General features: G+C 46.3%; 1 protein-coding gene across 2 annotated transcripts in view; it reads left to right on the top strand.

Moving 5' to 3' along the window:
• Positions 1-14,070, top strand: part of Tdrd9 (tudor domain containing 9) — a 130,408-nt gene that overhangs the window by 45,903 nt on the left and 70,435 nt on the right. For both annotated transcript variants that reach the window (XM_008825530.3, XM_029559922.1), the window contains 6 exons: positions 3,470-3,524; positions 3,674-3,758; positions 4,620-4,677; positions 7,840-7,944; positions 11,589-11,686; positions 13,784-13,915. In XM_008825530.3, coding sequence (XP_008823752.1) covers positions 3,470-3,524; positions 3,674-3,758; positions 4,620-4,677; positions 7,840-7,944; positions 11,589-11,686; positions 13,784-13,915 — 533 coding nt within the window. The remainder of the gene's footprint in view (positions 1-3,469; positions 3,525-3,673; positions 3,759-4,619; positions 4,678-7,839; positions 7,945-11,588; positions 11,687-13,783; positions 13,916-14,070) is intronic.

Below are 14,070 nucleotides of genomic sequence, written 5' to 3'. Positions count from 1 at the left end.
TATAGCACAGGCTGGCTTTAAACCCAAGATCCTCTTGCCTCCACCTCCCAGATGCTGAGATTTTAGACATGAGCTACCATGTCAGACTGCAAAAAAATTTTTTGATAGGGATAAAAATAAATGTGCAGTTTATTCACATGGCCAACTCTGACCAACAGTTACTGCTCTGGCAAGGAAAACAATGGGAAAATGTAGATAGTTGAAAATAATTTTGAGTTACTGCTAGATAATGTCATAGTGTATTTCTGCTTATAATTCTGCTATATTTAGGTGAAAAGGATAAAAAGTCAAAATGAACTGGTAAGCTCTTTTATGAAAAAGTTGTCATTTTGTCTTTGGATAAATCTAGTCAAGGTTGTAAAACACCTGCACAGTGAAAACTTTAAGACACTTAGAAGTTGAAGACACCAAGAGATGGAAAGACCACCCATGCTCATGAATTAGGATTAATATTACGAAAATGGCAATTCTACCAAAAACAATCTATGGATTCATTGCAATTCTCATAGAAATTCTAATGCAAATTTTCATAGAAATTGAAAAAAAATCTTACAATTCATATGGAAACACAAAAGACCCAGGATAGCCAAAGCAGTTTCAAGCAACAAAACACTGCTGGAGGGATCACCAACCCTAATTTCAGGTTAGACTCCAGGGCTACAGTAATGAAAACAGTGTGGTACCAGTATAAAAACAGACACATTCATCAGCAGAATAGAGGCCAGAAATACACATTGGAGAAAAGACAGCATTTTCATCAGATGTGCTGGTCAGATTAGATAGCTTCGTGTACAAGAATGAAACTAGACCCTATCTCTCACACTAAAACTCCAAATGAATCAAAGACCTCAACATAGGACCTGATACTCTGAATCTGACAGAGGAGAAAGTAGGGACTACACTGGCACTTACAGACATTAGGAACGGACTTCTTTGAAAGGACCCCAATAGCTCAGACATCAAAATCAGCAATGATTTGATGAGATCAGCAATGATGAGAATTAGCAATGATTGAGAAAGTGGAGCTCAGTAAGCTGAAGTTTCTGCACAGTCAGAGTGGCTAAGATAAAAATGACAGCATGCTGGTGTGGATGTGGGGAAAGGGGAACACTTATTCATGGCTGGTGGGACTGCAAACCAGTGCCGCCACTGTGGAAATTGGTGTGGAGGTTCCTCAAAAGGCTAAAATCAACCTGCCATATCCATCTGCCAGCAAGAAGTGAAAACAGCCTAGAAGTCTATCAACTGATGAAAGGATAATGAAAATGTAGCTCATATACACAATGGGATATTACTAAGGTATTAAGGAAATTGAAAATTGAAATTATAAAATTTGTAGGGAGATGGATGGAGCTGGAAACAGTCACCTGAGTGAGGTCATTCAGACCGAGAAAGACGAATGTTTCATATTCTCTCTCATATGTGGATGTTAGCTTTGAATCTGTAGATGTGTGTGTTTGGACTGGGGTGCCCATATAAGGCAAGAAACTAGTAAGAGTTCATGGTGGGGGATTTCAAAGGAAGGGAGGTAGAAGGCAGGAAGTGTGAAGGGACACAGGGGGCTAGTGGAACAGGAAAGGTTAAATGGGGCTGGTGATGGGAGGGCAGGACAGAGGGAGTAAGGGAGGGATGACCAACATCACAGACCTTTGAAAATTCCCTATGGAAACCTACTGTAGAAGCTTCCTAATACATGTATCTATATATGCATATGGATAGATATGGGGTTTAATTATTTTATGTGTATGAGTGTTATGCCTGCATCTGTGTAAGTGCACCTGTGTTGTGCATTGCCTGCAGAGGACAGAAGAGGGTGTCAGAATCCCTGGAACTGGAGTTATGGATGGTTGTTAGGCACCATATGGGTGCTGGAATTTGAACCCGGGTCTTCTACAAGAACAACCAATGCTCTTAACTGCTGAACCATCTCTCCTGCCCCATATATGGAGTTTAAATGGAGTTACCCTATAATGGGACAGTGCCTCCCCCAGACACCATTGGCCTTATCAAATAAAAAGCCCAGTGCTAGGCATGGGTTATCTTTTTTGGAATTGTTGGTCAGTGGAGTCCCACAGACCCTGCTCCAACATTATAGGCTATTGCTGTTGCTTTTGGTTACGCTCTAGAACTTGGTGGTAAGACCGTACTGATGAAGACATCACATATTGAGTCACAGGATGTGGAGAGGTTAGGCTGGTATGGACCTGGAAGTTTCATCTCTATGCAAGCTTTCCTAGTACTGAAAGACTATGCACACAGTGGGGAATGATAGTTGTTAACCGACATACACAGCTGTGAACCTCATGAGCTACAATAGTGATTGGCCTGGAAAGACATGCCCACTGGTGCAGTCATGGCATGCGTGTTATAGGAATAACCAAGTACCTTTGATTGGATTTAAATCCACTCCACAAGATGGAATTTATGCTTGGTACCATTAACTTGGCCCAAAACCTGTAGCTGACTCAGTCATGGGCCTAGAGGGGAATCTAGTAGTAGTATTCTCCCAGATGGACTAGTGATGACTGTCGGATCAGTGCTTATCTTTATACCCATAGAGTAGTGCACCTCTCAACCCTCAGGAGAGGAGCTTCTTTTTGGAATAAATGCAGAGAATAAGAGATTATGGCACGCCTAACCCTCAGTGGGACACCTGTATCACACCCTTCTCTCCAAGGATCATCGTGGAAGAGGAGGTGGAAAGATTTTAAGAGTCAAGGTGGGGGTAGACTACAACAGAACTGTTTTCTGGACACAGTGGGGAAGTTGCACATATGAACCCACAGTGGTTGTGACAGCGTGTTTGAGACCTGTGCAAGCTCAAGCCTGACAAAATCCCAACTTGGAGGGGGATGTGGGCAGGAAGTCCCCCCCTTCAGGGAACTATTGGCAATGATAACTGCTGGGAGAGGGAGAGTCTGTTTTCTTTAAGGGCACAACCCTTGGTAGGCTCCAGGGAATGGACCCACACCCGAGATATGGGCAGCACAAATTGGACTCTAGACTTAAAAGAAAAGGACACAAAGTTGAGTGGGTAGGTGGGTAGGGGTGGATCTAGGAGATGAGAGGTGAAGGTGGTCAAAATACATTGTATAGAATGCTCAAAGAATTAAATACAATTTAAAAAATCGACTTCAACAACCAGAGCACTGGAATCACCCCCGACGCTATGCTCTGCTTGGCCCTTGTTCATGGTGCATATCGTCAGTTATGTCTGTCGTTGATAATTTTGCTTATTGCTTATTATTGCTTTCTGCTCTAGGATGGGAGTCCTGGGGAGCAGGGATCTTGGCTATATTCAGTGTACATTTGCAGGGCCTGGTACAATGTGTGCAGTAGACCTTTGGTGCATCTCTGTGAACTGAATAAAGATGTAAGGAACATAAGAAAGAAAAAAAGTTGTCGTTTTAATTGACAGGTTAGATGTTAGCAATAAAGTAACATTTGCTTTTTCCCCTTCTTCCTCCAGGTCTGGGTGAGATAAACTATATGCATGAGCTGCTCACAAACATGATTCACAAAAGGTGTGTTTGAAATGAAGCAACTTCATCTTGCTTTCAGAGCACTGCATTGATTATGCCCTGCTTAATTTTAATCACCTCAGTGAATAGTTACTTGGTTTTGTAGCTGATGTGCATCACGTGGTATTTTATCTCGGTGCTTTGTTTCTTAGGTTGCAGGTCTATCCACTCCATTCCAGTGTGACTTTAGAAGAACAGAACAATGTATTTTTAAGTCCTGTCCCTGGGTACAGAAAGGTAGGAGGGCTGCGAAGACACGGTCTGAACACATACTCTTCATGCTGATACTTGGACCCCTTTCCCAGCAGACACCTGCCAAGGAGCCACGTTGCAGCTTCATTTTGTGTGGGACTAAATCAGTTTGCTAAAAAGCTAAGATTGCTTGCTTTTTGAAACAGAGCATTGCTATGTAGCCCAGGCTGGCTGTGAACTTGCAGTCCCTTGCTCCAGCCTCCTGAGTGCTGGGGTCATAGGTGTGCACCATGGCCCTGCCCAGCAAAACTAAGATTTTCACTCTCTGAGTCCAGAGCACTGCTGCTAGTGAGTTTGATGCCTTTCGGCTATTCTCTGGCACCTCTCAGGCTTTGGGAGTGTTCTGGAATTCCTGGAACTCTTCTGATGACTTTGCTGCAGGCTGAGAGTGCAGTCCTCTGAGGTTGTTGGGTATTGTTACTGGGACTTGGAGCTCATGGTCTAAATTCTGACAGCCTTGAGAATGTTTGGAATTTTTAGGGCAGATTAGACCTTGAATGCTACTCCAGGTGCTTGGGGTGACAACCTTTGCTCTGGATTGGATTTACATGTGTTTCTTTGCTCTTGGTAATTCCACTACCTCTACCCTAAAGCTTCCACAACAGAGTCAGGAGTAGTTCCTTGACCATGTCCTGCCTGCTTCTTTTAAGCCCCTGGTTTGGCTCTGGCTGGTTTTCCATGCATCAGAAGCTCCTTGATAGAGGTGACCTGCATGAAACAGGAAGATGGTTACAGTTTTGAGCTCAGTCTATTTACACTAACGTCCAAGATTGAGACCCTTTTCTAACTACAATGCTGTCCACAACAGAAGGAAGATGCCAACACCTCTTGTTTAATGCTCCACAGATTATTCTGTCCACCAACATTGCAGAGAGTTCTGTCACAGTTCCAGATGTCAAATATGGTAAGGTCTTTCTCTGCTTGTCTCCCCATGAAAACTGTGGCATCAGCAGGCCTCCCTGTCCCCCAAGAGTTGTTCCCCTGCCCTCACCTTTCTCAGTGGTTTGGAAGAGACTCAGAGGCTCACAAGGGTCCTCCTGTCGTCCATCCTCTCAGCTCATGACTGCTTCCTCTAAGCATTCCTTCTCACTCAGGCAGGGCTGCCTCTAGGGAGTGCCAGGGCATTTCAGGGGGCTTTGTGGGAAGCTGAGCTTTGGGGCTGTCCTGGTAGGGTTCTGTGATAGAGAGGGATGCAGGTGCTGGGAGGGGCCCAAGGAGCCTCTGTTTCCGAAGGTAGCTTAGAAGGAAGCCACTCCTGCTCCGTTGTCTGGTCCTCAGTGTGTGTGTGCTTGGTAAGTAAGTGTGAGCTGATCACTCGTGAGTTTCCTGTGTTCATTAATTGTGTTTGAGAGCTCAGTGTATGACGTGAAGCCAGGGGTATGGTACCACGGCAAGTCAAACAAAGTCTGTGTCATCACAGTGACTACCTTCTGGTGGGAGACAGGAGTAGCGGATTAAAAACTGCAGTTTTATGTAGAGACATGCTACACAGGAAAAGACATCAGGAAAAGAGTTAGTGGCTCTTCGATAAGGTGACATGGGAATAGTTCGCTGAGACCTAAGCTGAAAAGTGAGCTGTGCAAAAATGTGATTCAAACATAAGGAACAGTTTAGGAGCAAGAAGGAACAATTGGGCAAATCCTCGGGGGAGAGAGTGGTGGCTAACGTGTGTTTTGTTTCTAGTAGCAGAAATCGTGGAGACAAAACACAAGTCATTCAGGGGTGAGTCAAAAGATGATAAGTGACACAAACAGATTGTGAGTTAGCAATAGTGAGCTCAGGAAGAGGCCAGGGAGGGCGGGGGCCGGGGCGGTTATTGTGGAAGGAAGGTCATGGCATCAGCAGGAATGGCCAGGGCAGCCTCTCTCAGAGGGGGCATGGGAGTCATGGTTGGTGTGGTCCTGAAACAGCAGAGGCAAGGGCTTCCAGACCAGGGCAAGAGAGGGGAAAGCCGTGGGGCTCTGGGTCACAGACACAGGGCCTCACAGGACTGCTTTGCCAGGTGAGGTGGAGAAGAGATCACGTGATCTAAAGTCATTTACCAGCATTGCTCTGGGTGTAGACTGGAGTGGGACAAAGGAGAGAGGACAGAAGCTGAGTTCAGAAGGTCCTGATACCTGGGTGAGAAGTGGTGGGTTTGAAGGGGAGCAGCCAAGGGAATGGAGGTATCCAGTGCTGGGTGGATTCTGAAGGCAGGAACAGAGATTTGCTGAGGTACTTTCTATGCAATTGTGATATGTAGGCTGAGGAGCCTCCAGAAGAAAGTACAGACTGACAGGAGCAGGCCAGGTAGGTTGCTGAAGACCACCAACGGTGGTGTGAGTCTGGAGAACCAGGGTCAGCAAGTGTTCAGTGCATGATGTCCAGATTGAGATAGCACCAGGATTTAATGGTGGGAAATGAAAGGGGAATTGCAGAGGGTGGCAGTGAGGCAGGAGGAGAGCCAGGTTAGCATATAATCTTGGAATCAAGGAATGAAGTAGGGAGGAGGTCAGGAACATACTTCAATCTAAGGGGTGGGGCAAGAGAACTACTGAAAACTGGCTTTCTGAATTCACAATTTTAATGCTGTCAGTGGCTTAGATAAGGGTGGTGGTGGTGAAGGCAAAACTGCCTACTTGCAGTGCACTAGGAAGGAAAGGGAGGCGGTGCTTTAGGAAGCATGGAGTTGGTTCTTTTGAAGGCTCTGCCATAGATGCAGCAGTTACAGGTGAGGTGACGCTGTGGGTGTGAGAACATATTCTTTCATACAGGGACCTGCAAGTGCTTTTGATGGGCGGGGTTGGGGGGAAGTGCCGTAGAGGATGACACTGGGTACGTGGGCAGCCAATTTATGGTCCCCTAGAGAAGGCTGATTGTGGAGGATGGAGGCAAGCAGGAAGGAAATGTGGCCTTGGAGCTTCCAGGGCGCCTATTGCCTACCCAGCACATAAAAGTTGTGGCCCTTTCTTGGTGCGGAGAGACAGAGTAGAAAAGACCTGGAATAGCCACGTGTAGGTGGCTGAGGAGATGGACAAGTATCTAGGAAGGAAGGGCCTGTGTGGTTTCCTCTTAGCACCAGGCTGCATGATGTTGGTATAGATCTGTCATCACGGGGTTGTGCTGGCATCAGAGGCTTGGACAGGGTGGGACATCGGGGAGGCTGAGCTCTGCCTCCATTGCTCCTAGACTTGAAGGTGGATGGTCTGTTATGAGGTAGCTAATAGGGAGGAGATGGAAAGCTCCAAGTCCCAACGGGGAGAAAGATGGCTGGGGTAGGGCTTCACCAGCAGGGAACAGAGGTAGGTGCTCTGGCTTGAAACTGGGATGGAGGAAGGAGTGCTGTGGCCTGTCAGGCTAGAGGGTGTGGTGACAGGAAGATGTTGCTGAGCAGGGTGGAAAGCAAGGGTGTTGGAGGGGAGTCTTCAAGGCCCTGAGAAATGATAGGCTCAGCACTGTTTTTGTTGTTCTTGAAATCACCAAAAGTGTATGAGGACATATGTCAGAGGACTGGGGAGCCAGATGTGGGGTGCATGCTATGTGGCACAGCCAGCACGAGGAGGACAGTGGCAGTGAGGAGGCACACTCAGCATGGAGGGGAAGACAGAAGCCAGTACTGTTTCTCCAGAGGACAGTTTCCTTCACAGGATAGGAGGTGCTGTCCAGGGGGGAACAGAGGTTACTTATCACCGGAGCCTAACAGATGAGGACCTGGAGGCTCAGAGAATTAAGCAACTTGTTCCACCTACTAGCAGTCACACAAGACAGGCATAGAGACAGAAATGAATGCAGGACATTGGCCTCTCTGCCCCACTTAACTCTTACTATTTCCTTGGAGTCACTGTCATCTTTTGGGTGATTATAGGCAGGCCCTTCATATGATACTTTGGGATTTACTTCTAGTCCTGATCTAGAAAGAGACCTCAGTTTTCTGTGGTAGGTGGTGGTGATCAGTTAGCATACTCCTAGAGGTTTCCACAAGCTTGCCAATTCCAACAGCTCCATGTTCACATTGTTTATCACTGGACAATGTTGTTACCAATGATCTCACGTTCGCATCGTTTTTATACTTTTTTTGAAATGCCAGTTATAGATTTTTGTCTGACCAGGACTCTGGTTTGTGATGAAGATACAAATTACCAGAGTCTGCGACTGAGTTGGGCCTCTAAGACCAGTTGTGACCAGAGAAAAGGTAAGACTTTCGTGGCAGAACACCCAGGCCACTGTGGGGCGCCCGGCCTGCAGGGTGCTCAGAGCTCGTCTCATTATCATTCTCACCCAGGTGTTTTCATCACTGGAACGTTTACTGCAACAAAACAGACAAAGCCCCTTGATCAGTTCTTCCCTTGAGGGAGATGCTGTTTTAGGCGTTTTCTTTCTTCATTTAGTTCTTGTGACAAATGGAGTTGGACATCCATTGTTAGTAATATTCCAATTTGAGATGGAGGGAACATAGTAACCACTCAAAAGTTCTCAGAGAGGTAGGGTTGAGATTTGACCTAGGAATCAGGCTTCAGGCCTCTTTCTGACTGCTGTGCTATCTCCTTTGCCTGAAATGCCTTGTGCAGAGAGGACTGAGCTGACGGAGAAACCATTTCAGCCTGGCCACAGAGTCTTATCAGAGTGAAAATCTGTATCAACCTGGGTGGTGGTGGGGGTGGTCAGAGTTAGGTGAGAAAGGAGCATTAAACAGTCATGTCACTATGTCTCACTTTTCTCCCATCCCTCCAAAAAAACTGCTTAGAAACATGACCAAAGGGACTGGGGAAATGGCTCAGCACTTAAGAGCATTGGCTGCTCTTGCAGAGGAACTGGGTTCAGTTCAAGCACCCACATTGTAGCTGACAGCTATCTATAACTCCAGTTCCAGAGGTTCAGACACCCTCTTCTGACCTCCATGGGCTTTGCATGACATGGGTGCACCTACATATATGCAGGCAAAATACTCATATGAAGTAAAAATAAGTCTTTAAATAAAAGAAAAATGGCTAGAAATAAACCCATAAACATGTTACAGGTGATCATCTGGGTCAGTCCTGGGTTATCCTTTGCTTGTTTCTTTTATCTTTAAAATTCCTATAATTAGAACAATGTTTGTCATCAGTTTTTCCCCTATGAGAAATTGAAAACTAGCAGGTAGAATCTGTGGACTCCTCCCCCTCAGCTCCCATGCGTGGTCTGAAGTGAGTCCCTCCATCAGTTCAGTCCTGCTGGGTTGGCCTCCTGTGGCTGCATTGGACCTGCATTCCTGTGTGGTAGCTTCTTGTGATGATTCCTGGCTGGAGCACAGAACAGCCCCAGTGCTGGGAGGGTCTGCCCTGCACTATCCCTGCCCCATTGTCTGTGCAGGCCCTCACCCTGCCTTCCACCTTGTAGATTTGTCATTTCCAAGAGGTTCCACAGTGGAGTCACACAACATATGGGGGCTTTGGAGAGTGACAAAAGTCCAGTCAGGCTGCTGAGGCTGCTGGGACCTCATTCCTTTGTATTACTGATCATATTCCATTGCGTGGCTACTGTCAGGGCACAGCGCAGCTGGGAATCTTCATGTTGCAGGTTTTTGTGTGACCCTGTTTTCATTTCTCCAGGGCAAATGTAATCACTGGGTGATGTGATTTTTATATACGTGTGTGTGTGTGTGTATTTGTAGTTTTCTAAGAATCAGCCCCAAACTGCTTCTGTAGTGGCCACAGCATTTTCCCCCCACCTCCCAAGAGTGAGCACCCCGCCTGCACATACACTGGCAGACGGCACCAGTTTTCCATTCTAACCATCAGTGGATGTGTTACACCACCCCATGTGATTCTGACTTGCAATTCTGTGATGGTTCGTACAGTTAAGCAGTTTTTAGGTTTGCTTACTATTTGTAGCTCCTCAGTGAATGCCTGTTTTTGTCTCTTACCCTTTTAATTTTTGAGTCAGGGACTTAACCATGTAGCCCTAACTGGCATTGAACTCACTGTATAGACCAGGCTGGCTTTGAACTTGGAGAGATCCTGCTGCCTCTGCCTCCCAAAGGCCGGAGTTACAGATGCCTGCCACCATGTCCAGCTTCTTAAGCCCATTTTTAAAATTGGATTCTTTGTGTTTTCACTGTCCTTTGCAAATGTCTCCTCTCATTCTCCTACAGGGTCTTTCGCAGAGGAAAAATTTCTAAGTGTCGTGGGCTCCGGTTTCCCAGTTTTGCCATTATAGGCATTATAGGCAATATGCGGAAGTTCTTTATGTAGCTCTTGGTCTCCGGACACTTTCCTTTTGCCTTCTTATAGAAGCTTTAGAGTTCTATGGGGGTTTTTGGTCTTTTTGAGACAGGGTCTCCCTGTAGCTCCAGCTGTCCTGGAACGCACTATGTAGACAAGGCTGGCCTCGAACTCACAGAGGTTCACCTGCCTCTGCCTCCTGAATGCAGGGACTGCAGGCGTGCGCCACCACGCCCGGCTATATTATGTTTTGTACTTGTATTATTTTGCATTAATTTCCATTTAGTCATTTGTGTGCTAGGTGTGTACTTTGAATCCAGGTAATTTCTCTACCTATGGATGTTCAGTGGCTCTGGAGAGAGCCTTCCTGTTACCTTGTGTCTGTTCTCTTGTGAGATGGTTGGTCAAGGTGTGGCCACAACAGGGGGAAGATGCAGGAGAGGCTTGGGGAAGTAAAAGTCACAGTACTCACAGGCAAGACAGGAGGTGCAGCCCACTAACAGGGCATGTGGGAGAGGTGCCTGCCAGTCTGCACAGAGGTGAGCGAGGGCAGGGCTGAGGCGAGGCCTTCACTGGACTTTCTGATGAGAAGACTAAGCAGGAGGATGGCTCAGGACTGGCTAGTTTGTGTAACTTTGGGGAGACATTGGATGATGGGGTGATTCCTTGCTGAGTGACACCTGGCCCTGATTCTATTTTCACAAAGGAACATTGCCTTCTAGGTGTTAGTCTTGGATTTGTTAATTAGTTCTAAGAAGTTTTTTTTTAATTATTTTTTAACTTAAAAAAATTATTATTTTTATTTTATGTGTATGCATGTATTGCTTGCATGTAGGTAAGTGTACCCGTGGTGTGCAATGCCTGTGGCAGTCAGAAGAGGTTGTCGGATCCCCTGGGACTGGAGTTATGGACAGTTGTTAGCTGCCATGTGGATGCTGGGATTCGAACCTGGGTCTTCTGCAAGAGCAACCAGTGTTCTTAACTGCTGAGCCATCTCTTCAGCCCTGAGGATTTGTTTTTACTCCACAAATGATATAGTAACACATAGGAGTGACAGTTTTTGTCACCGTATCCTTGGGCTGAACTTGGCTCTGAATTCTTTGAGTGTGCACGTGTTTAGTATAAAGCAGCCATCCTGAAGGATGCATTGCAGAGAGATGAAGCATATGGACAGACAGAAGCAGTGCACCTGGACAGGTGGGGCTCACTTCTCTGACAGGTATCCGCATCCTTGCCCCAGGTGAGCCAAAGCCTCTGCCCCAGCCCCATGGCTTTTCTTTGGTGAGCTCTGTTCTTACTAGCATGAATTGAGTGTTGTGGGAATTATGTAATGACACACAAAGTAATGTGTTCTGCTTTCCCCTGCATTTGAGCAGAGTTTCTTTTGAAGCATGCATTGGACTTTTAAACATTGAGTAGAAGGTTGCACTTAATATTATTTTAACTTATTCTGACTTAAGGCAGGTGTTACATGGAATAAATTTAGAATAACAACAATTTATTAGGTATGCACAGACTTTAAATTTTTATGGCCTAGTCTGCTAGAAGATAAGTTTTCCTGATCGGTGTTGCATTTCTCTTCACACTGATGTCAAAATGATCATGCCAAGTGGGCTTGAGCATCTCTCTCTTGCAGGCCGTGCTGGACGAGTGTCTAAAGGATACTGTTACAGACTGATACACAGGGATTTCTGGGACAGCTCCATCCCTGCTCATGTTGTTCCTGAGATGTTGGTAATGAACTTTGGTCATTTTCAGAGTTAGATTTTTAAATTTTATTTATATTTATTTTGTCTCTGAGACAGGGTCTCCCTGCAGCCCCAGCTGGCCTGGAACTTACTTTGTATACCAGGCTGGCCTTGAACGCACAGAGATTTGCCTGCCTCTGCCTCCCAAGTGCTGGGATTAAAGACATGTGTCACCACTCCATGCAGTGCCTGGACAAGTTAGCTTTTTAAAAAAATATATCGTTTTTATTCTATGTGTATGAGTGTACAGCCTGCATGTATGTAAGTGCCCTCAGAGGTCAGAAGAGGGCTTCAGATCCCCTGGAATTGGAGTTTGGACCATTGTTAGCCCCCATGTGGGTGCTGGGAATTGAACCCGAGTCCTCTGCAAGAACAGCCAGTGCTGTTAACCACTGAGTCATCTCTCCAGCCCCCAGAGTTAGCTTTTTAGTATGTCTGATTTTGAGTGTCATATAACTTTGATTCCAGAAAAGTCAGTGGCTGCTCTCCATGATTCAGTACTAGCTTAGTGTTTATTCAGCAGTGCGTGTTCTAGTCTAGCCTTATCACTTCTTATGTTCTTAATCGTGTGTACGTATATGTGTGTGTGAGTGCATGTGTAGAGGCCAGAGGATGACCTCAGCTGCCATTCCTCGGGTGCTCTCCACCATTTTTTTTTAAGGATATGGTCTCTCACTGGCCTGAAATTCAGCAACTAGGTTAGGCTGGCTGACCAGTGAGCCTCAGGGCTTCAGCTATCTCTGCCTCCCCGGCACCAAGATTTCAAATGTATACTGGATTTTAAAAAGAAAAAAAATGCTTTAGGAGCTGGACAGATGGCTCAGCGGTTAAGAGCACTGACTGCTCTTGCAGAGGACCCAGGTTCAATTCCCAGCACCCACATGGCAGTGAAGAACTGTCCTTAATTCCAGTTCCAGGGGAATCCAACGCCCTCTTCTGACCTCTGCGGCATTGCACGACATGGGTGCACTCACATACATGCAGATAATACACTCGAACACATACAAAAATACTTTAAAAATGCTTTATTTTTATTTTTATGTGTATGAGTGTGTTGCCTGCATGTATGTAAGTGCATCCGTTTCGTGCAGTGCCTGCAGAGGTCAAAAGAGGGTTTTGGATCCCCTGGAACTGGGGTTATGGACTGTTAGCTTCCATGTGGGTGCTGGGTATCAAACCTGGGTCCCCTTGCAAGAGCAGCCAGTGTTCTTAAGTGCTGAGCCATTTCTGTAGCCTCTCAGCCCTATTCTTAATTCTTTCCTTTTTCTTCTTTTTATTTTATGTGTATGAGTGTTTTGCCTGCCTGTTTGTGAGTGCACCACATGTGTGCAGTGCCCAGAAGAGGGTGTCAGTTCCCCTGGCACTGCTATGGGGTGCTGAGAATCAAACTCAAGTCATCTGCAAGAGCAGCCCGTGCTCTTAACCTCTGAGCCATCTCTCTAGCTCCCGTGTTCTTAATTCTCAGTGAGAGGAATGTCTCCTAGTGTCTACTATCTCCATAACATCTCTTACAGACTTGTGCCTTTTATAAAGAGTAACCATGAGCCCGGCCTGGTGGCACACGCCTTTAATCCCAGCACTGGGGAGGCAGAAGCAGGCAGCTGTTCTCCCTCCTCTTTGTCTCTCCCTAGCGCTCTCTGCTCTCTCGCCCTCTTTTCCCTTTGTTTCTCTCCATCTTTCCCCCCTAGTTTTGGTCTTTCTCCCTTTCCCTCTCTTTGGCTTCTTTTTTGAGACAGAGTCTTGCTATTGTAGACAAGGTTGGTTTGAAACTCACAGTCCTCTTGCCTCTGCTTGCTTCCCAAGTGCTGGGATACAGGCGTGCATTGCAGTGCTGTGCCTGCCCCCCTCTTCCCTCTCCCTCTTTCTGTCTTTTGTTTGTTCATTTTTTGAGACAGTTGTAGCCAATCTGAGCTCCTGGGTGGTAGGTGCTGTGCACCACCCCTGGCTCCCTTCTCCTTTCTAACCCTCTCTGTTCTCACAATCTGTTGCTTTTTCTCTTTCGCATTCTCTCTCTAAGCATGAGTCGTGTGGCTAGGCCGTTTGGTTACCTTCTTGTTTCTGATTGAAGTTTGGTTCTTTTCAGCGTTGTCCCTTGGGAAGCACAGTACTGAAAGTGAAGCTACTTGACATGGGTGAACCGAGAGCTCTGCTGGCCACTGCCCTGTCTCCACCTAGTCTGAGTGACATCGGGCGCACCATCCTTCTGCTAAAGGAGGTAGGACTTGGGGGCTCACCAGTGGTAGGGAAAGCTGAGATTTTTTACTTTGGAGGGGAAACCTCAATTTCATAAGCCTTAAAGTTGTTTACTTTGTAAATGCTCTGCTGTGACTCCAGCACCATGCCTGTTCTGGGGACTAGCTTTGTTGGTGT

The sequence above is a fragment of the Nannospalax galili genome, unplaced genomic scaffold (assembly GCF_000622305.1).
Source record: "Nannospalax galili isolate Female #2095 unplaced genomic scaffold, S.galili_v1.0 scaffold188, whole genome shotgun sequence".
Lineage (NCBI taxonomy): Eukaryota > Metazoa > Chordata > Mammalia > Rodentia > Spalacidae > Nannospalax > Nannospalax galili.
The sequence above is the reverse complement of the archived record's forward strand: the minus strand, read 5'-3'. Positions and strand labels throughout refer to the sequence as shown.